General features: G+C 38.1%; 1 protein-coding gene across 4 annotated transcripts in view; it reads left to right on the top strand.

The window, feature by feature from the left end:
• Nucleotides 1-24,533, top strand: part of Erich1 (glutamate rich 1) — a 136,719-nt gene that overhangs the window by 6,191 nt on the left and 105,995 nt on the right. For all 4 annotated transcript variants that reach the window (XM_078030723.1, XM_078030722.1, XM_078030721.1 and 1 more), the window contains exon 2: nucleotides 10,664-10,810. In XM_078030723.1, the coding sequence (XP_077886849.1) occupies nucleotides 10,664-10,810 (147 nt within the window). The remainder of the gene's footprint in view (nucleotides 1-10,663; nucleotides 10,811-24,533) is intronic.

Raw genomic sequence — 24,533 nt, 5'->3', positions numbered from 1 at the left:
CTGAGCCACTAGGATTACAGGTGTGTGCCACTGTACCTGAAGAACATTCACTTTTTGAAAGTGTTTTTTTTAAAACTGATTTCTTTCCTCATATCCCCAAATTGGCTGTACATGTTTTTTTTTTTTCCCATGAAAGTCTCACTTTTCCACTAGTTTATAGGAATTATAAGTGTTTTGAAAGTTTTGGTTAGAGAAACACAAATGAACATCATTCCTAATGTCTTCCACCAAAGAATGTTCTAGATGTACAGTGTATATTCAGTAAAATGAAATGTGAAAACATTACTATTTTAACTAAAGTGTATTATATTCATAGATAACAAGGAGAAAATATGTTACTTTTCCAATCTAAAATTTATTAAAAATATTTTTCAAATTTTATTATTTTTTTATGTGGTGCTGAGGACCAAACCCAGTGCCTCACATGTACTAGGCAAGCGCTCTTCCACTGATCCACAACCCCAACCCCTAAAATGTTTTTAAGAAAATAAAAATATTCATGACTTTAATAGGTGGTAGCATTGGTGGTCTCAAAGATCATAGATGCTTTAAATATTTTTCATTTTACTTTCCTTTTTTCAGAAAGGAATATTATAAAAGAAAAAGTTTCTGTTTCTGTTTTTTTTTTTTTTTCCACGAGAGCCTGTCAAATGGAATGTACACCCATTTCCCATGATCAATGAAATTCTGTTGTTTATACAACATGGAAATCAAGGACATTATGTGAAGTGAATAAGACATGTACAGAAAAGCAAATACTACATATTCTCACTCATTTGTGAAATCTCAAAGAGTTGATCTCAGAGAAGAGTGGTCGTTGGAGACCAGGGAAAAGGAAATAGAAGAAGGCTGCATAATGGGTACCAAAATGCAATTAGGTTCTAGTGTTCTAACTGCAGCACAGTTGGATCACTGTAGTTAGCAACAGCTCTATACTTCACCAGAAACCAGAGGACCAGAGCTTGAAGGCTCCAAACACAGAGTAATGACATGAAGATGGAGACTTTAATTACCTGATTTCATCATTATATATTATGTACATGTATTGAATTATTACACTGTACCCCATAAATATACAAATATTATGTATCAGTTAAAAAGAAAAAATATCTGGAATAAGAAGAATTCAAGAGCCAATATGACACTTTATCATTGAATTTTTTGCCGTATGTCTTGGAAAAGCTTTTTAGACAAAATAGAAAAAAATGATTCATTGAAATGCTGCCATTAACACCTTTGTTAGAATGGAACAAAATTTTTTTGGTACCCAATTGTTAGATTTTAAACCAAGTATCTGCCCTGAAGAAGAGTGTAGAAATAAACAGTTTTACCACCAGCAACCAAACTTCCATTTCTTTCTGAGGCACATATATTCACAGTTTTTCCTAAGTGTCCAATTTCCAAAGAATGCTTTACTGTAAGATTTTTATTTGGCTTCTGTTTTTAAATTGAAATAGCAAGTGTAAGCAGCAGTCCTTTCTGAAAATTTTAATAAATTAACTCAGTTCCCCTTTGGAAAGAAAACTTAATTTCTCTGGTATTGCAACATATTAATTTTAACTTGGATGTTTTTCTTCACATCTACCTTTTATTGTGCCCATCATTTCTCAATTCTGATTGCCTGTTCTGCTTGGTAATTATATTTATTTTCCTTCAGGCTATTTTTTTTCCTATTGACATTAAACACCCATTCCCTGCTTTTTTGTCTTCTGGTGATTGCTTTTTGACAGACACTATAGAGTTTCAAGTTTAAACTTGCTTCCACTGCTGGAAGAAGATAATATTGATGAGGTGTGAGAAAAAGGAGAAGGGGACTGGCCTCAGGTTTCTGGCCTGGTAGAGGTGGTGGAGTGCTGGTTATGGCCACTAGGCAATTTTTATTTGTCAGCATGATAGCATGTAGCTCAAATCTTTTGGGTCCTGCAGCAAAAGCTTGCCTCCCAGAACCTGATCTCCCAGCTCTGTTTTTAAGAAATTTTTTTGTTTAAAACACACGCACACACACACACACACACACACACACACACACACACGAAAACAACAACAACAAAAAGAAACAATAACACATCAGGTCAAAAGGAACATTTCAACAAGCCAAAAATGACAACTACTTTAACTAAAGTACTACAGACTTGCATATAGTGTCCCAGTATCTGAAATAAAAAATGTTTTGCTTTTAATATTGATCAAAAAGTGAATTGACCAGTTGAAGATCTTTTGTTTGCTAAAGAAGTTCATATTTATAGGAAACAGTTAAGCAGTTTACAAGGTATTTATTCATAACTGGAGGTTGGAGGGACACAGTGAGAGTTAGTTGGCTATATAGTGTTTTTGGTTTAAAATAGCTGATTGTTTCTTTTAAACTAATGACATGAACACTGTTAGTGACAAAACAGCAATCCTTTTATTCTTATGATGCATAGATATTGTTTGCCTGGATCAAGGTGCTGTGGTTGCATCCTCTCTTATGAATATACAGGGATTATGTACTCTCTACTATTAACTATTACAGAAGGGAGAGAATTAAGGGTGGAGAATCAAATGCTTTTCCCCCAACCCAGAAGACAAGTTTTCAGATATTAGATTCAAGTGTTACTGTATCCCACAAAATCTTATTCCCAGTCTTAATATCTATGATGTTATCTCAGATGCTGAGATTAATGAAATTCATCAATGAATCTGCCAGCAATATTAGTAGAAAGTAGTTCATGAGATTTTAATTTTAAACTTTGCTTTTTTAAGTAATTTAAAAAATTAAAATCATTATTTTCAGAAATACTTTTTGCTCTATAGCAAATGAAAGCATTTAGATGTATTTGTCAGCCGATTTATTTTTAGATTTTGGAATTAGGTTAAAATTTATAAAAATTCTCATTAAAGACAAAAGCCCCACATTAATAACAAGATATCCTTTTGACATCTGCTTGAGATCACATTTGTTTGTGCTGTTTACAGTACACTTTAGGAGTGAGGCATGGATCAGATGACATATCTGCCAGTATTGAATCTGAAAGTCATGCCTTCACTCCTGCTGAAAAGGAATGTTTATTAAATGTTCAATTTTTTTTTTGTAATAACGTTTATAACAAATAGGATGAACAGGGATGCACTTCACAAATTCAATGCACTCATGGAACAGGTCTGTGCTACAGGGAAGTGGCTGGATGCCAGAGAGGTCCTCATGTGTGGCCTACAAGGAAAAGATGTGTTTGTGCTTATGAGGTTGTAAAACACTGTGTAAGGTGGAAATCACTTCGTCCACTTGTGTTTACAGTGTTTACAAGACACTTAAACCCAATTTAGCATGGGATAAGGAAAGATTTTTTAAAATATTTATTCTTAAGTTTTCGGTAGACACATATCTTATTTTACATTTATGTGGTGCTGAGGATCGAACCCAGTGCTCCCGCATGCTAGGCGAGCACTCTACCACTGAGCCACAACTCCAGCCCCAAGGAAAGATTTTTTTGACACTGCTCAATTTTAATTTAAAAAGGAAAATTGTTCGTCCTATTTGATCAAATGTAAGCTATAGAGGACATCTTGATCGTTATGAATTAACACATTTGAAGTTATATGGCATTCTTCCCCACCCTCAACAAAAAGTGGAATTTAAACTTCAAAGGCTAAAACTTTCATGCTTAAACTGTATTTATACTTATTTAAAAACTTTTAAGTTGCTACATACTCTTTATGATTACCTATTTCATTCTGTCAGTTTTGTTATATGTTTATAGAGGGATGTTATGTGGATATGTGTCTTTTAGGCACTTCTGCATTTTTACTTTTGATTACATGTATGCTGTCTCTCTTTATTACTCAGATTTATTTTTTTGAGAGAGAGAAAACTTTTTAATATCTATTTTTCAGTGGACACAACATCTTTATTTTTTATTTTTTATGTGGTTCTGAGGATCGAACCCAGCACCCCGCGCATGTTAGGCGGGCGCATTACCACTTGCGCCACATCCCCAGCCCCTATTACTCAGATTTTTTATTTGTCTTTAAGGATGGCCAAGACATTTCTCAGACTTCAGTGGCTTATTTGTGCAAAATAATTGGTGATTTTTTTTTTTAAGACAGGGTCTAAGTTGCTGAGGCCAGCTTTGATTTGTGATCCTTCTGCCTCAGCCTCCTGAGCCTTTGGGATTACTGGCATGTGCCACCATGCCCAACTATTTGGTGATTTTTAAGCAAAGGCCAGGCATGATTAGATTTGTGATTAAAAGGATGGAAGTAATAGCAATCAGCATCTGAAAACCCCAGGCCTGCTGGCTAAATACCCTGCTCCTTGTAGAAGGGGCTGGTTCCAGATGTGGAGTAGAGAAAATGTAGGATGAGCTGCTGCATCTCGTGGGGCCAGAGAGTCTGTTTGCAGGAGAGCATGGGCCTGCCAGAGGGCACTGGATCCACACTGAAGAACTGGTAGCCAGCAGTGGGATGATTTGAGCAACAAAATATGCAATAATGATATAGGATTTTAACTCTCAGAATAACTGAAACATTCAAGCATCCAGAAGTGAATAAGTAATAAAAAGTCATAATCCAATAAACAAATGAAGAAGCGGGACAGCTTCCCTACAGGAGAGATCCATGTGATACAGAAGGAATAAGGGAAACAGAAAAACCACCACTGAAATGCCACAGCCATGTGTGCTGCAGACAGGACCCACATGTGATGCTAATTTAGTGGATAAAATTCAGAAAAGGATGTTGTCTGTTTTAGTCAGCTTTTTTGCTGCTATGACCAAAAGACCTGATAAGAACAATTTTAAGGAAGAAAAGTTTATTTGAGGGCTCACAGTTTCAGAAGTCTTAGTCCATAGATGGCTGACTCCCTTGCCTCAGGCTGGAGGTGAGGCAGAACATCATGGCGGAAGAGTTTGGTAGAGGAAAGCATCTCAAGACATGACATGAGGAAATGGAAAGTTCTCACCATATTGCAATGTAAACCCCAAAGGCTCACCCCAGTGGTCCCTTCCTCTAGCTACACCCTACCTGCCTATACTTCCCATTCAGTTAATCCCAGCAGTGGATTGACACCGATTAGGTTAAGGTTTATAACCCAGTCATTTTACTTCTAAGCTTTTAATATTGTCTCATAGATGAGTTTTGGGAAACACCACACATCTAAACCACAGTATAGTCTCAAAGTATCTGCACCAAATGTTTGTTTATTATAAATGGAAAAATAGTAACTTTGCAAGAAGAAATCTAACAGATATCTCTGCACCTGGTGGTGGTGAAGCTTAACGGAAGCAGAGCTAGGACAGGGCAATATCTGAAACCATCCATTAAAAAAACCACCTGGAGCCTGGGGTTGTGTCTCAGTGGTAGAGTGCTTACTTAGCACATGTGAAGCATAAAAATAAAGGTATTGGGTCCATCTACAATTAAAAATTAGAGACGAACACTGTGTGATGATGTTGCCTAAATAACCTCAATCTAATGATGAGAAGACATCAGACAAACCCAGATTAGGAAGATCCTACAAAATAACTGATGGAATTCTTCAAAAATATTAAAGTCATGAATAGCAAGGAGACTGGGGGAACTAATGCCCTTGATGGAAGTAAGGAGACCTGAGGACTAGGTGGGGTGTGGGGTCCAGAACAAGCCAGACCTAATCTTGACCTTGAGGAAGGAACCACCTGTCCTGAACCTCTAGACAGATACAGTCACCCACAGCAATCATGCAGATGAAAACAGCAGACACAATTAAGTTGAGAATCCAAAGGCCTTGGATTCCATGGTCTTTGCAAGCTACAAATTTATGCTTGACTTTTAGGTTCTGAAGGACATATAGTTGAGATTAGAATGCATCTAAGAGAATTGCCTGCATTACAGAAGGCAGTGATTGTGATTTCCCATAGGGATATTTCCTATTGATTATACTTGGCAAATCCCACCAACCGTCAATCTGTGAATATAGACTGATTTTAGGATTATCATGACTTGTACTTTTCTTTTAAATTTTTTAAGAAATAAAATACTTGGGAATCAACAAAAGAGATGAAAGATCTATATAATGAAAATTACAGAACCATAAAGAAAGAAATCAAAGAAGTCTTTAGAAGATGGAAAGATCTACCTTGCTCTTGGATAGGCAGCATTAATATTGTCAAAATCACCATACTACTAAAAGCACTTAACAGATTTAATGCAATTCCAATCAAAATTCCAATGACATTTTTCATATAAATAGAAAAAGTCATCATGAAATTCATCTGGAAAAATAAGAGACCCAGAACAGCTAAAGCAATCCTTAGCAGGAAGAGTAAAGCAGGTGGCATCACTATATCAGACTTTAAAATATACTACAGAGCAATAGTAACAAAAACAGCATGGTATTTGGCACCACAACAGACTGGTAGACCAATGGTATAGAATAAAGGACACAGAGACTAACCCACAAATTAAAATTATCTTATATTAGACAAAGGCATCAAAAACATACACTGGAGAAAAGATGGCCTCTTCAACAAATGGTGCTGCGAAAACTGGAAATCCATATGCAACAAAATGAAATTAAACTCCTATCTCTCACCATGTACAAAACTCAACTCAAAATGGATCAAGGACCTAGGAATAAAAACAGAAGAAAAAGTAAGCCTAATCTTCATCATGTAGGATTAGGCCCCAACTTCCTTAATAAGATTGGCACAAGAATTAAAATCAAGAATCAATAAATGGGATGGACTCAAACTAAAACGTTTCTTCTCAGCAAAAGAAACAATCTGTGAGGTGAATAGAGAGCCTACATCTTGGGAGCAAATTTTTACTCCTCACACATCGGATAGAGCACTAATCTCTAGGGTATATAAAGATATATAATCTCTAGGGTATATATAGGTGACTCTATGACCAGTGTGATTTTGCAATCTGTACAATTAGAAAAGTGAGAAATTATACCCCAATGATACAAATGTATGAATTGCCAAGATCATTGTAATGTCATGTGTAGATAATAATAATAATAATAATAATATAAAAAAGCTAAACACATACACACACACACACAAAAAAAAACCCCACAAGTAACCCAATCAATAAATGAGTCAAGGACCTGAACAGACACTTCTCAGAAGATGATATACAATCAGTCAACAAATATATAAAAAAATGCTCATCATCTCTAGCAGTTAGAGAAATGCAAATCAAAACTATTCTAAAATATCATCTCACTCTAGTCAGAATGGCAGCTATTAAGAATACAAGCAACAATAAGTGTTGGTGAGGATGTAGGGAAAAAAGGCATACTCGTACATACTCATACACTGCTGGTGGAGCTACAAATTGGTGCAGCCAATATGGAAAGCAGTATGGAGATTTCTTGGAAAATTGGGAATGGAACTACCATTTGACCCAGCTATCCCTCTCCTCAGTCTATACCCAAAGGACTTAAAAATAGCATACTACAGGGACACAGCCGTATCAATGTTTATTGCAGCACAGTTCACAATAGCTAGACTGTGGAACCAACCTAGATGCCCTTCAATAGATGAATGGATAAAAAAAATGAAATATTACTCAGCAATAAAAGAGAATAAATTCATGGGACTTGCAGGTAAATGGATGGAGTTAGAGAAGATAATGCTAAGTGAAGTTAGCCAATCCCAAAAAACTAATGTTTTCTCTGACATAAGGAGGCTGATTCATAGTCGGGTAGGGAGGAGGAGCATGGGAGGAATAGATGAACTCTAGAGAGGGCAGAGGGGTGGGGGAGGCAGGGGGTTAGAAATGACGGTGGAATGTGAGGGGCATTATTATCCAAAGTACATGTATGAAGACATGAATTGGTAAGAATATACTTTATACACAATCAGAGATATGAAAAATTGTGTTCTAAATGTGTAATAAGAATTGTAATGCATTCTGCTGTCATATAAATAAAAAAATAATAAATCGAAAAAATTTTTTTGCAGTTGTAGTTGGACAGAATGCCTTTGTTTTATTTGTCAATTTTTATGTGATGCTGAGGATCTAACCTAGTGTCTCATGCATGCTAGGCAAGTGCTCTGCCACTAAGCCACAGCCCGAGCCCCATGACTTTTACTTTTAAAATTTTTATGATGTTGATACATCTTTATTAAATATTTTAATTTGGAACATTTATTAGTTTTGTTGGAAAACTACCATTAATTAGGCTGTAAATATAATTTATTTTGGGTAATAAATTGAATTCAATGAAAATGCTCCCTAATCTTTGTTATATAGCATTTTCTTATGTTTTGTTTTTCAACCCAGAAATTGTGTCAAAAGCCTTGGTAGACAAATTGGGCCAGATGTTGCATGTTTTTGTCCTCATATTGTGTTTTACAGTTTTTTTAAGCATTGGCTTTCTTGTTTAAGCAAAATTTTGGTTCAGCGTTTCCCAGTGGTGATCTGTTTGCCCACAGAGACTGGAACTATTCTTTTTCTTTGGGATTGTTATCTGGCTTTGTATTGCATCCTTCTGCACTAGGCAGCTGGTTGGCCACAGGTGTTGCTTGGAATTGCTGGACCATTATATTTTCATAATTTCCTGCATGCACAGGCCCATGTATTGTGCACATGGAGGAAGTTGTAACATAGATATGATTTCAGCTGGATGCTGCCATTCTGGCAAGTCTTTTAAGCTCTAAGCTTCTCTGCCCTCCTTCTTTGTAAAACCAATGCCTTTTTACAGTTTTATCTTAGAATTTTTTCTAATTCATGAAAATTTTTATTCAGTGATAGTCTGTAAATAAAGTATACTTTATCTGCTTTTAATTTCCTCTAGGGAGTGTCACTGTCATTTGAAATGAGACATTTTCTTATTTTTTAATATTTATTTTTTTAGTTATAGGTGGAAACAATATCTTTATTTTATTTTTATGTGGTGCTGAGGATTGAACCCAGTGCCTCACGTGTGCTAGGCGAGCACTCTGCCTCTGAGCCACAATCCCTGCCCCGGGGACATTTTCTTCTTTGCCATTTAAAGGAAATATACATGACTTTTATGGTGTGGAATTTTGAACTTTCCTTTTGATATACTTTTGAGAACTATAGTACATTTTTTAGAATATTGCACAGACCACCTGTCTCTTCCCCATGACCAAGGTATGCTCTCCAGCTTGGATGATCACATTTCATGTGGGTTGTTCAACATGAAGCCTTTCTGTCCTGGACTCTGCTTAACCTCCGTAGATTGTATGGGAAACCACACTTTGGCAAGGTTCTATATGCTATTAATGATTTCATGTAATATTTTTAATAGTATGTGGGCACTCTCTTGTTGCCAGGACCTCATCAGTTCTGAGTGCTTAAGTGATCGTTATTATTAAATTCACATTTTACACCTAACCAGAGGGTTTTTTTGCTCCAACTGAAAGGAACCCTCTTATTCATCAGGATCCACTGAGCTGTAGAGATTCAGATTATTAGCCATTCTGTTCATGATGTTAGTGCTTACCTGCTTCCCTCACTGAGCAGTTTGTGTTTTAATAGATGATACAAGAAGCCACTGGAAGTTCTTGTTATCAGGGTGCAGAGAGCCCTTTTGTTTTTTAAACCCACATTGTATTCTTTACAGCTGAAACACATGTTGAAGGAATTACTTCTAACACATTCTCTGAGTAGATGATGAAATTAGGAAGACTGATGTGTTTAAGTGGAGTGTTCTTGTGTGGAACCAAGGAAACCCCCTCTACTTTCCCTGGAAGCCACTCTCATTTTCTCTCTTGGGACTTCATTTTGCTGATCATTACCTATCCACTCCGTTGTGCACATGGAGACACCTGTATGAGGCGCTCTACTTCTGCCACAGAATTTGTGGTGATTCCGAAGCTACTTTTTTTTTTTTTTAAGTTTCTAAATTTAATGAGGTTAAAAAGGAACTCCTTTTATCAGCCTTTCCTCTTTCACCTTTTCCAGTATACTTTTTTGAGGTCTTAGCTGTTTATAAACCACAATTTAGTTAATATGTAAAGATTAACTTTATTAGAATAAAGTTAATTCATTAGAATAGTTCCATCCCACCTCCAGTTAAAGCAGAATGTAAACTAAAATAAAGTGAAGAATTTCCACATACATGGTAGAACCATGTGGCCTTTATAAAATTGTTCCTTGATTATGATTGCCAGGCTGATTAATTTAAAGGAGAAAAACATATGGTGGAGAGGGTGATGCCCATCAGAACCCTGTTGGTCTCCTCAGAGGTGGTCTGCCTTATGCCTGACTCTAGAAACTGTGTGACCTTCATGCAGACTAACCAGCCTAGAAGGTACCTAGTTCCCAGAGCCAAACCCCACTCTGGTGGTGCAAGAGCTGCACTATAGGAGAAATTCAACAGAAGATGAAAGATCAGAGTCTGTGCACAGCAGGTGCACATCTTTGTGCGTTTAACCTGGGGTAGGCCTGGCCTCCCTGATGGCCTGTGGGGTGTGCCCTGTAGGGCACCAACAGGCAGCAAAGTGGATGTCTTCTGAAGGGCAAGGAATGGAGGTCATTTCCAGAGTATGTCTCGGTGGTGGCTTGAGAGTCTGTGTTTAGGTGTTCCCTAGTGCCCAGTGACCAGTGTGGGGAGCCAGTTGCTTGACTCTCAAGTGGTGAGGATTTCTTTTTATTTCAAATGAAAGCCCTTTTTGATTTAAATAAACATAGTAAAGCATTTATTCATTTTATTATTTGCTTGCCTTTATAGTGTTTGTTGAAAAGGTGCTGAAGAGACTTTTTCCTAATGTTCCCAGTGGCCAAGAAAAGGAAACACCCCAGCTTTTGCCCTTGGAAACACCATTCAGGAAGACAACCTCTGAGAAAGTGGAACACAAGCATATTCATCATTTGACAGGTGAGATTGTCTGTAAGTAAGGATGGTTTAGATACTCAGGTTTTCCTCAGTGCTTTGTATTTACACTGGAAAATGTATCCTCTTAGCTTTGGGCTTCTCTTTGGTGATCAGGTTTTGCAAAAGTCTTGACAGCAGTGGTCAATGGGACAGGAATCCTTCTACACACACTCTGATGTGTTCAGAATCAACTTGTAAAGGAAAGCCAGTGTTAGCACTCCCTAGCCACACACTAAGCTACAGTGTCTTGAGTTCATTTGCATGTTCTTTTCTGGATGAAGAGACTGTAGGAGGTTTGGGCTCAACCAGAATGAGAAAGTAGCCTCTATCTCTGTCATCTATCCTCAGTGGTTGTACTGACCCCAGATGACCTTGGTACCATTTGGCTTCTGCCCATTTGGGAATGGTGCTTTTCATTCTCTTTATAGTGTATTTTACAGATCAGAGGTTTTTAATTTTAATGAATCCAAACTTATCAATTCTTTTTCATCAATCATGCTCATAATAAAAATGAATATTGGTCTTTAGCATATGTTTGTACCACTGACAGCCCTACCCAAGATCACTTGGTCAGTAGGAGTGTCTACAATGAGAGTACTACCAACTCTGGTTTCCTAGCAATGCAGCTATGTTAACTTAATGGGAAACTACTGTATGAGAGTCACATGAATAGACCACATGAAATACAAACACATATGGGTAGTGCTGCTTTTTTTCCCAATAAATATATGAATGTATAGGTGTTAGTCCAAACCAAACTGCGTTCCTAAATTTCCGTTTTAAGGATCAGTTCCCTATTTCTTTAGTAATAGTTTCTCACTAGGTATTTGTCATTCACATGATTCTGTTGCTGAAAGCTGATTGATCTGTTAGTTCAGCTAATTTCTTGAGAAAAGAAATTTAATTCCCAGTGTTTATATCCTAGAACACTCCCTCAATTGAATCTCGACAGGCAGGCCCAGCAGTCCCACAGTCAGACTCCTGCGCCACAGGTCAGAATCCAACTTCCTTGGAACACATTTTTCCAGGGAAATAACATTATGCATCGTGATTAGATTTCCAGGTAAGCTCAGTAAGCCTGTTTAACTTACAATATAATGAATGCCTATGGTACCATTCTGGCTTGGGGTACCAGTTGATAGAAGACAGATGAGAAGGAAGACATTTTCCTCTTAGAGATATGAGACTGTACTGACATATTTGTCCTATAGAACCTATATATCCCCCGTTCCCTTTCTGTATTTTTCTCATATGACTTGATGTTTTAAAAATCTTATGAACTCCTAAGGTTCTTTGAATTAAGGAGTAAATGACTGCCATTGAATGTATTTTTTACTTTTCAATGAATATTCCTCTTATAGGCAGAATCACTTTCTCTGAAAACACATGTTTTGAAGTTCTTATCCACAGTACTTTAGAATATGACTATATTTGGAGAGGGAGAAGTCTTTTTAAAAAGATAATTAAGGTCAAGTGACGTTATTAGGGTGGACTAAATCAATATGACTGGTGTCCTTACAAGAAGAGGAGATTAGGAAATAGACACACATGGGGGAAGACTGGAATGACCCAAGAAGATAACCACCTGGGAGCTAATGAGAGGCCAGGAACATATTTTCTTTCAGCCCCAAGAAGGAACCAACCTAGAGCTTATTCTTGGACTTCTGGCTCCTTGACCTGTGAGATAATAAATTTCTGTTATTTAACTCACCCAGTCTGTGGTACTTTGTAATGGCAGTCTTAGAAAACTAATGCATATCTATTTTACTAGTTTTTAAAAATCAGAATAATAACAGAGTTTTAAAAGGCAGGTAATGAAAATCTGAAAGAATCAACAAACTTCTGGAACTAGTAAGTCACTAAAGAGGATTGCAGGATATAAGAATAATATAAAAAAATCACTTCCCTGTATACCAGTAATGAACAAGTGGAATTTGAAATTAAAAACACAATACCATTTACAGTAGCACTCCCAAAAAATATTTAGGTGTAAAACTAACAAAATTTATATAACCTCTATATGAAGAAAACTACAGAATTCTGATAAAAGAAGTCAACAAAGAACTATATAAGTTAACTGATAGTCCAAGTTTATACATAGAAAGATTCAATAGCATTGAAATGTCAATTATTCCTAATTTGATTTCTGAATTCAATGGAATCTCAGTCAGAATACCAGCATTTTGTGGATATTAATAAACTTTCTAAAAAATTATGGGAAAAGCAAAACACTGAGAATAGTCAACACTGTATTGAAAGGGAAGAACAAAGTAAGAGGTCTGACACTACTGACTTCAAGACTTTCTGTAAAACTACATTAATTAAGGTAGTTTAATATTAGGGGAAAAATATAAATAGATCAATGGAAAAGATTAGGTAGCAATAATATATATGCACACAAATATAGTTGACCAATCTTGGACAAAGAAACAAAGGCAATTTGTTGGGTAAAGGACAGATTTTTCAACAGGTGGTGCTGTAGCAGCTGGACATCCACATGTAAAATATAGATAGACAGACACAGACCTTACACGCCCGTATTGGCACAAAATAAGTTATATACCTAAGGGTGAAATGCAAACCAATAAGAGGATAATAGAGGAGAAAATCTTGGGAATCTTGGTATGGTGATGACATTTTTATTATGAGCATGATTGATGAAAAAGAATTGATAAGTTTGGATTCATTAAAATTAAAAACCTCTGATCTGTAAAATACACTATAAAGAGAATGAAAAAAAACAAGTATTAGAGTTTGAGTTTTGAACATCCCCCAAAGACTCATGTGTTGAAGCCTTGGTTACCAACGTAGCAGTATTCAGAGGTGGGGGTTTGGGGAAATGGCCGAATCATGAGAGCTCTGGTCCACTGAGGGATTTGTATTTGATGGCGTTATTGACAGGTAGTAGAAACTGAAGAGTTGCCTGGGCCTAGTTGTAGGAAGTAGGTCACTGAGAGCATGCCCTGAAAGGAGGGTACATTTGTCCCCGGCCCTTCTTCACTTTTCCTCCCTGCTTGATGGCTGCCACTTGGTGAGCAGCTTTCTCCTTCCATCCTTTCACCATGATGTTTGTGCCTTCAAGTCAGCTGACCATGGATGGAAACCTCTGAAATAATGAGCCAATATGAATCTTTCCTTCTCTAAATCTTTCTCATGTGTTTGTCATAGCAACAAGAAACTATCTATAAACACTGCAAGCTACAGGCTTCCTAAGAAATAGTTTTGGGGAGATAAATATTTTAGAGGTTTTGAATGTCAAATCTTCATTCTTACACTTCATTAGAAGTTTCACAGGTATAGAATTATGTGTTAGAAATCATTCTCTTATTTTTATAGACTTTACTTTGAATGTCCAGTATCACTGTTGTCATTCTGATTCTGGATCCATGGATGGAATCATTCCCCAACCCCAAGATTGTTTTGGGTTTTTCTTTTTGGCCTTAGTATAATGGAATTTGACACTGAGGTTTTAAGTGTAGGTCTATTTTTATCCATTGTTCAGATATTCAATGGCCCTTTTAGACTGGAAATACATGCTGTTGGATTGTTTCCTTGATAATTTCCTCTCCTTCATTTTCTATCTTTTCTACTATAATATTCTAGAAAAATATGTATACTTGATTTATACCTGATATTATGTGACTATTCACAGTCAAAATGCAGGCTCACTAAAAGAATTGTATAAAATTATCCTCAGACTATGTATATCAGGAATATATGAAACAAATGAATTTTGTGTTTAGACTTGGGTCTCCTCCCCAAGATGTCTAATTAAGACTATGCAAATATTTCACAATCAAAAATAAAAAACCTTAAATCCAAAACACTTCTGCTAACAAACAGCTCAGGTAAGAGAAACTCAATCTGTATACTTTTTCTTGATGGTCATATTTTTTACCCTTGGATAAATGTTTAGGAATAGAATTATATGGTCATGAAGTAGACATGTGCTTGAACGTTTTATGAAATTGCCTAAGAGTTCTCTGAAGTGATTTTGTTACTTGACATTCCCACCAACAATGAATGAAAGACCCATCATCCTTGCCAGGATACACCCAGGGTCTAACACATGCTGGGCAAGTGTTCTGACACTGAGCTACCTTGCCAGCTCTTGTGAATCAAATGTATTAAAACATTCTTACATATGGCAAGTAGAATCTTCCTGTTTTAATTTTCATTTTCCTATTGATGAATGCTTTGTTAAATTTTTATTTGTGCTATTATTTGTTTATATTTCTTTTGTTAATATCTTTTCATCTTTAGCCCATTTAAAAATTGGATTGTCTTTTTAATTATCAATTTTGGTAGATCTTTACACATCTTGAGCACAGGTCCTTTGCCATACATAATTACTATGAATATTTTTTCCAATGGTTGCTTATTCATTTTTAATCAATATTTGGAAGAGCAGAAAGTTAGTTTGATAAATTCCACTTGCCAATTTTCTCTCATTTATCATCTGAGCTTTTTGTATCCCCTCTGAGAAATCTGAGGTCCACCTCAAGGCAGTGGAGATAGTCTTCTGTTTCCTTCCAAGAACGTTTATCACTCAGGTTTCCCATTTATGTTTTTGTTTCATCTCAAATCAGTTCTGAAGTCTGCAATTATATAGGCTTGTGACTTTTTTTTTCCCCCATAGTGATATCCAGCTTTTCTAGTGCCTTCCTGGAAGAAATACATGAAATTATCCCTGAAATTCAAGCACATGTCCCAAAATTGAAGGACATGAGTTCATATGTATATATTTTAAAATCAGATTAGTCGCACACAGAAATTCTTAAAAATTAGCTGGGCATTGTGGTGTAAAACTGTATCCCAGTGACTTAGAAGGCTGAGGCAGGAGGATCATAAGTTCAAAGATAGCCTTAGCAATTTAGACCTTATCTTAAAATTTAAAAAAGGGGAGAGGGGGCTGGAAATGCAGCTCAGTGGTAAACTGTCCCCAGGTTTAGTCCCCAGTACCCAAAAAGAAAAAAGGAAACTCTTAAAACTTTGTTTGCATTTGTATTGTCACAGATTACTTTGGAGAGAATCAATTGCGTCCATCATATTGCATTCAATAATGTTGGCTCTTGCACTGAACTCTCAGGATTGATGGCCTGGAGTTGCCCAGGTCTCAAGAGCATGACTGGGCATTGAAGGAACGTTTGCTGTATTTCACTGGGTGTTTCTCACTGTTATGATGGAAAGGTTTTCATATTTTTTATCTGCTGTCTCACCAGAAATGGAAACTTCTGATATAGGAACATTTTACCCTGACTGATTAACTGGTTAATTGAGCAAATGATAGTCTGCAATAGGCTTGGTGGCAGCCAGTCCCATGATCTGCCTCACTCTCTCATTGACATTCAGTAGATATGAGGTGTCTCCCAAAAGCTCATGAGTGAGACAATGTTAAGAATTTTCAGAGATGAAATAATTAGATTATAAGAGGTGTGACCTAATCAGTAGATTAATCCACTGATGTGGATTAACTGAGTGGTAACTGTGGACAGGTAGAGTGTGGCTGGAGGAGGTGGGTCACTGGGGCAGGTGTTGGGGATTTATATTTTGTCCCTGGTGAATGGAGCTTTCTCTCTCCGCTTCCTCTCTGTCCTGTCCTGAGCTGCTTTCCTGCTTCACACCCATCTGCCATGATGTTCTGCCTCACCTGGAGTCCAGAATTATGTAGTCAACCATCTGTGGACTAAGATGTCGGGAACCATAAGCCAAAAAAACCTTTTTCTCCTCTAATTGTTCTTGTCAGGTCTTCGGGTCACAGTGACCAAAAAAAAAAAAAAAAAAAACTGATTTAAATCAAGCAGCTAATAAATTTTGCATTTTGTCTTTAAGAATAGGCATCTTGGGCTGGGGATGTGGCTCGAGCAGTAGCACACTCGCCTGACATGCGTGCGGCCTGGGTTCGATCCTCAGCACCACATACAAAGATGTTGTATCTGCCAAAACTAAAAAATAAATATTAAAATTCTCTCTCTCTCTTCTTTCTCTCTCTCTCTCTCTCTCTCTCTCTCTCTCTCTCTCTCTCTCTCTCTCTCTTTAAAAAAAAAGAATAGGCATCTTGAACTTTGAGTGTTTGGATATATGTGCTTTCTAGGAAATAATAGTATGAAGAGGGAAGTGTCTTTGAAGTGGTTTGGTTCTGCAGTTGTGTGTGCTGGCACTATGTGACAAAGCTGGTAGATACAGTTTGAAACTAAAACTGAAGTGGGAATGTTTTGTGAGATGATAAAATTCTGGATATGGCACTATTTGCCATATTAGTCATTCCACATTAATTGTTCACTGTTTCAGCAATAGTGGCTCATAAATCCATATTATATGGCAGATATTATTCCAGGGCTAAGCACTTTCAATTAACAATTACAAGGCAGTGAAGCTTTAGTAAAAAGCTTTGTTTTGTCATAGATTACTTTGGAGCACATAAAATAGCTGTAATGAAATTGTAGTGTGGAAGCTGGGTAAGTGAAAATCAATCATGAGATTGTGGGTTGTGTATGTGCACATGTACACTTGCATGGATGTGTGCATTTGCATATGTGCATGTGTGTGCATGTGCTGAGAAGTTGGACACTAGCATTCATTAAATTAAATCTAATGAAAATCAGAAGGACAATGAAAGCAATTCTCTTCGCCACTGAAAGCCTATCTTGAGGAAGTCCATGAAAAAGTGGAGAGGGTCACGGAGACACAGTGCACTCTGAAGCAAAGTGCCTGACTGTTGTGAGAGGTTCTTGTGTTCTTGTTCTTCTGGCGACATCCCATCATGCATTCTTGGCACAGACTTTGGGGGATTTGTACCTCAGTTTTACCTCTGCAGAATAAACTGTAGTGCTCTGTGGCCACGTATTTCTGTAGATCTAAGTACTTGAAATATAAGGAAACCAAGAAAGAAAAAGTGTTGCTAGGACATGTGGTTTGGGCCTACTTCTCTGGTGCTATTCATGGGATTGAATTCCTACAGTAGCATCTCCACTTACCCACACGGATAGGAAATACTGTTTGCCATTTTCCCTCTGAGAATAATTAACTTAAATATTTCATATTAAGATAATTGTAGAGTGCAATTAAATGTGCAGTGTCTAATCTAAACTTTACAACTAATACAGACATATTGTGCTTGGAACTTGTGGCTCCTCTCTAGGATGACTCCTGACAGAACCTCTGCATAATTAAAAACGTGTAGCTAAGGAGCCCTCATGCTACTTTTGCCTCACAAATTGACAGAGTTTTTCATAATTACATATATACACCTTGTCATTGAGAACTCAGAAAAAAATGAATATCTTAGAAATTAATGGTTGAAATGTCACTTAGTACAGCCTTGCTGGAGGGTAGTTTTATAGCATTATTAAAATATTAAAGTCTATATCTTTGACTCAGTAATTCCCCTCCACATGTTAAGATAACTTGTATCCACAACCTCCAAATGTTAGAGTACCCCACAACTCACTCCTCAAATTTCTTCTCTCAACCATGCCATCTTACTAGGGAATTTAAAGGGCTTTTATGCCTCCTATGTATGTGTATCTTATGGCTCCTAAACTAAACTCTCCAAGCTGTCTGCAAACTCGGGGATTTTTGTGCAGGAAAATCTTTCCCATCTCGGAAAGGGAAGTGGTGTCCTTTTCCACTTGCTCAAGCCCAAACCAGCAGGCAGCAGTCCCCTTCTCTCTTCTCTCCTCCCACTCCCTCCCTTTCCCCTCCCCTCCCCCCTCTTCCCCTTCCCCTCCCTCCCCCCTTCCCCCCTTCTCTCTCTCTGTCTCTCAGCATCTGCTGCCATCAGCATATCCCAAATCTGACTCCTTCTCACAGAAAACCCTCTTACTGACTGCCATATTTTACCTACCTCTCAGAGGTCTGACAGTTTGAATTGCTGGGGGCATGTGTCTTGGCAGACCCAGACTTCCATAGGGATGAGAGGAGATGCAGGAAGAGGGGTCAGGAGACCAAATGGCAAAGATGGGGCAGGTTGCTATATGATTCCCTTCCCAACTCTCAAGGGATGATGATGGTTTTCATCTGGATTAGCAAGTAACATAGGAGACACAGATGGCACCACAAGGAACCAGAATAGGGTAGATGCCAGAAAGCGTTGCCTCTGGGTGTGCAGATTTATAGGAGGCTTTGGGCAATCACAGTCCTTGTGAGTCGAAGCATGTGCCAGTTTTCTTAATTCTCCAGGAGGCAGAATTGTCTCTTGTTGTTGTTACTGGGGAACAAACCCAGGGGTACTCTACCACTGAGCTGTATCCCTAGCCCTTTTTATTTTTTATTTTTGAGAGGGGGCCTAAGTTGGCAATGCTGACCTCACACTTCTGATATTCCTGCCTAAACCTCCACCTTGTGCAATGTTACTTTTATTTGAGCTGAAAATTGGAAATCTACATACCTAATAGTTGAAGATGGTTGAATGAAATGTGTTGTATTCATAAGATGAAATGCTTTTCACCCATTAAAGTCAGATGTTAAAGATGTGTGTAGATATTGCCAGTGTCCTTAATATGGGAAAAATGTATTACTGTCACATGAACTTTAGTTTAAAATATTGAATATAGGAAAAAATTATGTAGATTTTTAATAGTTGCTAACTTATTGATGGAACTATGGGATACTTTTATTCTCTTCCTTGGTTGATTACCATGTTTACTGTAACATTTTTAATGTTTATTATTGTTATTGTTGTCTTTTAAGATACTAAAACTGGAAAATATGCAACTACTTTTGTTAAAATGGGTTTGAAAAATCCCTGCTAATCCCTGTGACCATCACTAAAAAGTGGAGAAACAAAGTGTGGTATGTTCATTTAATAGAATGTTACAAGCTCCTTAAAGCAGTGAATTAGTTCAATGAGTGCTAAGTCTGTTTCCATACCAGAAAATACCTCAGAATCCCGAAGCATCGATGGACTCTGAATATGGACATTTTCTACTCTGGCACATTAATTTCAATTAGATATGGATATACACATCTTTGTATAACAAATTAAGCAGGTCTTTTGTTTTAACTAGTAAGTATAAAACAAATAAGCAAGAAGAAAGAAACCAACAATGCTTGATTTCCTGTGGCAGTAAGTTTTTCCCCATGTTATCATCAGCTGTTGCTATTTTGTCAGCTTTTCAAGATGTACACACATGGAGCAAGTTAAGCTGGAAAACTTGTAAATTGACATCCATAGAATCATTTTAAAAGCAGATTTTGTTTTTGAGAGCAGTAATATAAGGTAGTTGGTGCAGTGTATAACTTAGAGGAGGTGGAAGGTGAATCACTTGAATCCTAGTTTTAAAGGGTAAGAAATGTAGGAGTGGCAAGTAAAGCAAATAAAAGAACTGGTAACAAACACTTCACATATTGATTTTCTTTTTTTCATAAAATGTCAGCTGTCTTGTCTGTAAGATGAGTTAATCCTGACAGTGCCTGGTATGGGGACTTCTAAACAATGGTGGGCCCCACAGGAACGACTGAGGGTAAGTGATAAGGTAAACTGCTCTCCCCTGAGGGCAGGGCGAGAGGCTTGTGGGAAGCCGGTGGTGGCAGTTGGGCTCTGAAGGTTTTTCCTGAGGAGCTGTTTTGTTTGGCGTGTGTGGTTCTAAAAATAAAGTTCGTTTCTTTTGACAAGTGGCTCCTGAATTGTGCCCAGCCATACTGCGGCAAATAAGCCTCAATGTTAAGGACAATTTGAGTGGAAAACTAACTGCAGGATATGTGGACTATAAGAGCTTCATTTTCCTACAGACACACATGCCCAAGAGCCTACTACTCAGCCTTTAGGGATTCTGACCAGAATTGGGTGTAGCCAGAATCACTTCAGGAAACTCTGATACCTTTGCACAATGAGTCTGTCCCCTAGGGTTGGTGTCCCTCTCCCACTGTTAGATTAGTTCAGGTCACCTAGCTTTCTGTGACACAAAATATGCCCGTTTGTCTCTTCTCTGTCCCTTCAGGAAGTTATTTCTGTGGGATGGAGGTCTTGCCTATCATAGTCTTTATGACATCCCTAGTATCCCTCTTAGAGAAGCTGTGCCTTCCTGTGTTCAGTAGACTACACCTGAGCTGTCATAGGCCTGGGGAAAGCCTAGGGATCCGTAGTACTCATGAGTGGTGCCCTCTGAGCTGGCTGTAGCCCCACAAGCAGTCAGAGCCCCAGTGTCGCTCTCACCAGTGCTGCTGCTGCTCCTTCCTTATCAACACCCTCTGTGTTGCTGTCCTTGATGCTGGGCCACACGCCAGGCATAGACACATGATCCAATCTTACAGCTGTCATTTATGGGAGAGATGATCATTCCAGAAATGGAGAAGCTGAGTCCCATACTACCAGGCTAGTTGGGATTAAACCCTGCCCTAACCCAGCTGTGACATTATAGCTTGGACTCATCTTGTACACAAGGAAGGTTTTTGCCTTGCCAAAATGCTGCTGCAGGTTATGGATTTATAAATTCTGATGAGTTGACTAGAGCAATGGATTCCTAGGGATCAGGGCACCTCAGATCCATCACAGTATTACAGAAGCAACACTGAGAATAACCAATCGGACAGTGATTCATTTAGTAAGATATTGGATGATGATTGCTGATTGTAGAATAGCAATGGATATATCCTGCCAAGATTAAACTCACATTCTACTGGGACTACATGATAAAATCTGTGAATAACTTCAAAATATGAAAAAATACAGTAAAGCCATGCATAGCACATGGTTGACTGCAAATGTTTCCAGAGTATCTAATAGGAACTTGTAAAGAAATGGCATAGTGCAGGAGGCAGTCACAGAGGCACATTTTGAATGAAACACACAATGAAGAACATCAAGGTGCTGAACCCATGGAGACCTAGTCCTCAGGCTGTTCTTGACAGAGGCACTAGCTGGCACAGGCTTATTGTCAGAGTGTGCTGTACTGTATCAAATGAAGGAAGTGCAGTGTGGGCAGATGGAGCAAGAGGGTGAGCAAGACGACCACTCAAGTCAAGGGATAGTGAAACACTTCCCCACAATGAGGTGACTTTACCGTCTGGGTCAGGAGACAGGGAGACTCTGACTGACAGTTAGGTGACAGACTACTAGGTCTTCCCTTTGCTCAGGATGGTTAAATTATTGACAACAGCCTGTGCCCACATTTAGCTATTTAATTTGAAAATTGAAGATTAAAACTTATGTTTCCTGTTAAACTGACAGTGTTTCAAAAACTTCCTGGTCCTGGAGTAATTGGACACTCAGGTGTAGAGCATTTCTATCAGGCTGGACATTCCTATGCTGCTGGACTCTGTAATCTACAGAGCACAGTGGGACTTGGGAATTAGTGGGTTGTGGATTACTTTATGATTTTGTTGGGGGCCCCTGCATAGCTATGTGAGAAAAAATGAATTGAACCTCACCATCTGAAACTCCTTCAGCAATACTTCACAAGGATCCAGAATCTTAAGTTTGAATAGGAAACCATAAAGGTGTTGGAAGAAACTATTAGAGGATTTTTTTTCCCTGTAGAGTTTCATGTACAACCTAAAGGCATAAAAGGAAAGATTGTTAATTATACTCTGTGGGGGGGCGGTGCTGGGGCTTGAACTCAGGGGTCTGTGCATACAAGGCAAGCACTCTACCAACTGAGCTATATCTCCAGCTCTAATTATACTATTTTAAATGCAAAATTTTGCATTGCCAAAAGGCCATGAAGGCAGAAAACAATGAACTAGGAAAATATTTGAATATTCGTACTGACAAAGAGTTAATTTCCTTAATGTATGAAAAGCTCACGTGTTAATAAGAAAATGACTACAAGTTCAGAAGAACTCTGGGCAAAGCAGCATCAGAGGCAATTCACATTCAGATATACAAATCTCTCATCCCTGAAAAAAAGATGCTCTACCTCTGATTATAATAGAAACAAATCAAGAGTGTGTTGGAATCCCTGTTGTCATAGGTCAAACTTTCGTTCATGCCCTGGGTCAGGAGCAGGCAGGTGAGCAGACCTGACTGTCTAAAGCCTGATCATACACCATGGACATCGTTAGCTCCAAATGCACACACCTGGGTTCTAGCAGTTTTACTTCAAGCCAGTTTTCCTGCAGAGTAACACATATGCAGAATTGCCATGCTCAAGGTTATTCATTATGGTGGTGTTCAGAATAAAGAGGGATTTGGAAAGTCTAAATTTCCAATGGTGAAAGGATGGTGAAATGCTTTTCGGCACATTTATCCTCTGGAAGCATATGCAGTCAACAAAAAGGATCTGAGCCCCTTCATGACTTACAGAAATGAGTAGGAAGGTATATGAGGCAGTGAGAGAGTTTATCTCTAGGGGGAAAAAAGGAAGGAAAAAGCAATGTTATATGTTGATTTATTTGTTTGAATTAATTCTGATAGCTACAAGAATCCACAATACATAGTAGTATTTGATTCCTCCTGGGAGGGAGTCAGCCCAAGAGCAGACGTGGCAAGGAGACTTATCAGGCATGTGTGTAGTCTTGAGCTATCTATCAAGTAAATGTCAGGAATAAAATCTTACATAGAGACCAAGGGAAAGATGTTATCATATCTACAAACCAGAGATTTTACCACCCACAGACCCTAACCAAGAAAACAATCCAGTGTGTTTTAGCAAAAACAAAGTGAACCTAGATTAGGAGGCAGGGATGATAGGGAAAAGAAGAGACGTCAGAAACTGGTGAAAGTCCTGGTAATGTAACTGACTCTTGACCATACTAAAGAAGTACTTATTTTTGTGTGTTTTGTAAAACTTGGAAACCACTGTGGCTAAGAAGAATTTGTGGCCTTATGGAATTTGGAGAAGAATGGCCAATTGGTGAGGAGTTACTAGAGTGCTATCTGGGGAGAAGAGATGACCTTGCCTAGGGCAAGTTGGAAGTCACTGTGTCTGATGAAAAGTTCTTGTGTCATCTACTGTGGTGGGTGGACATCTGTGTAACTCTCCTAATTTTATTTATTTATTTATCTATTTATTTATTTGGTAGGCAGACACAATACCTTTATTTTATTTATTTATTTTCTATGTGGTGCTGAGCATCAAACCCATTGCCTCATATGTGCTAGGCAAGCACTGTACCACTGAGCTGCAAACCCAACCCTCTCATTTTATTAGTTTTCACAGTGAGTCAAGAGTAAGGGCCATTATAGAGAAGATAGCAAGATGGTTTTCATGTGGCACCAAGGACATAAAGATGCCTGGTCCTGAACTTAAGGTGACAGTTGTAGGCTCTCAGAAGTGAGAGAGGAAGTGAGGGTTCTATGGTATTCAGCACTGGTATTGGCCAGGTGGACAGAGAGAGAAAGGAACTCTGCTCTGTAGACATAAGCAGAGTAGGGTTTCTTCCAAATCATAGCTGGAAAGAGGGGTGGGGGTTGGGGATAGTGCAAGAGGTAGAATCAGTGGGTTGTGTTCCAAGTGAGTTGTGGTATTAAATCATAGAAAATCAATAGAGCTGCTCAAAGTGTGTCCCTTCTAACACTTAGGGACTTCCAACCTCTTGTGTATTTTCTTAGGGATATGCCACTATTGACTTTCCTCAAGCAGAGAGTGCATCCCTCTTGCCTCTCCATGTCTCTATCACTCCCCTGGAAGACTAGCAATCCCCAAAAGCTGAGCTCAGATGTTGAATGTTCCACATATCTGGTGAAGATGGTGGGTTGGAGACTCAAATGGCTGTTGGCTGTTCCACAAAGTGTGACCCATGTCTTCCTTGTTTATAACTGAGTATGGAGTGTATTGGCTAACAT

The sequence above is a fragment of the Ictidomys tridecemlineatus genome, chromosome 14 (assembly GCF_052094955.1).
Source record: "Ictidomys tridecemlineatus isolate mIctTri1 chromosome 14, mIctTri1.hap1, whole genome shotgun sequence".
Classification (NCBI taxonomy): domain Eukaryota; kingdom Metazoa; phylum Chordata; class Mammalia; order Rodentia; family Sciuridae; genus Ictidomys; species Ictidomys tridecemlineatus.
This window is presented reverse-complemented; position numbering and strand designations above follow the sequence as displayed.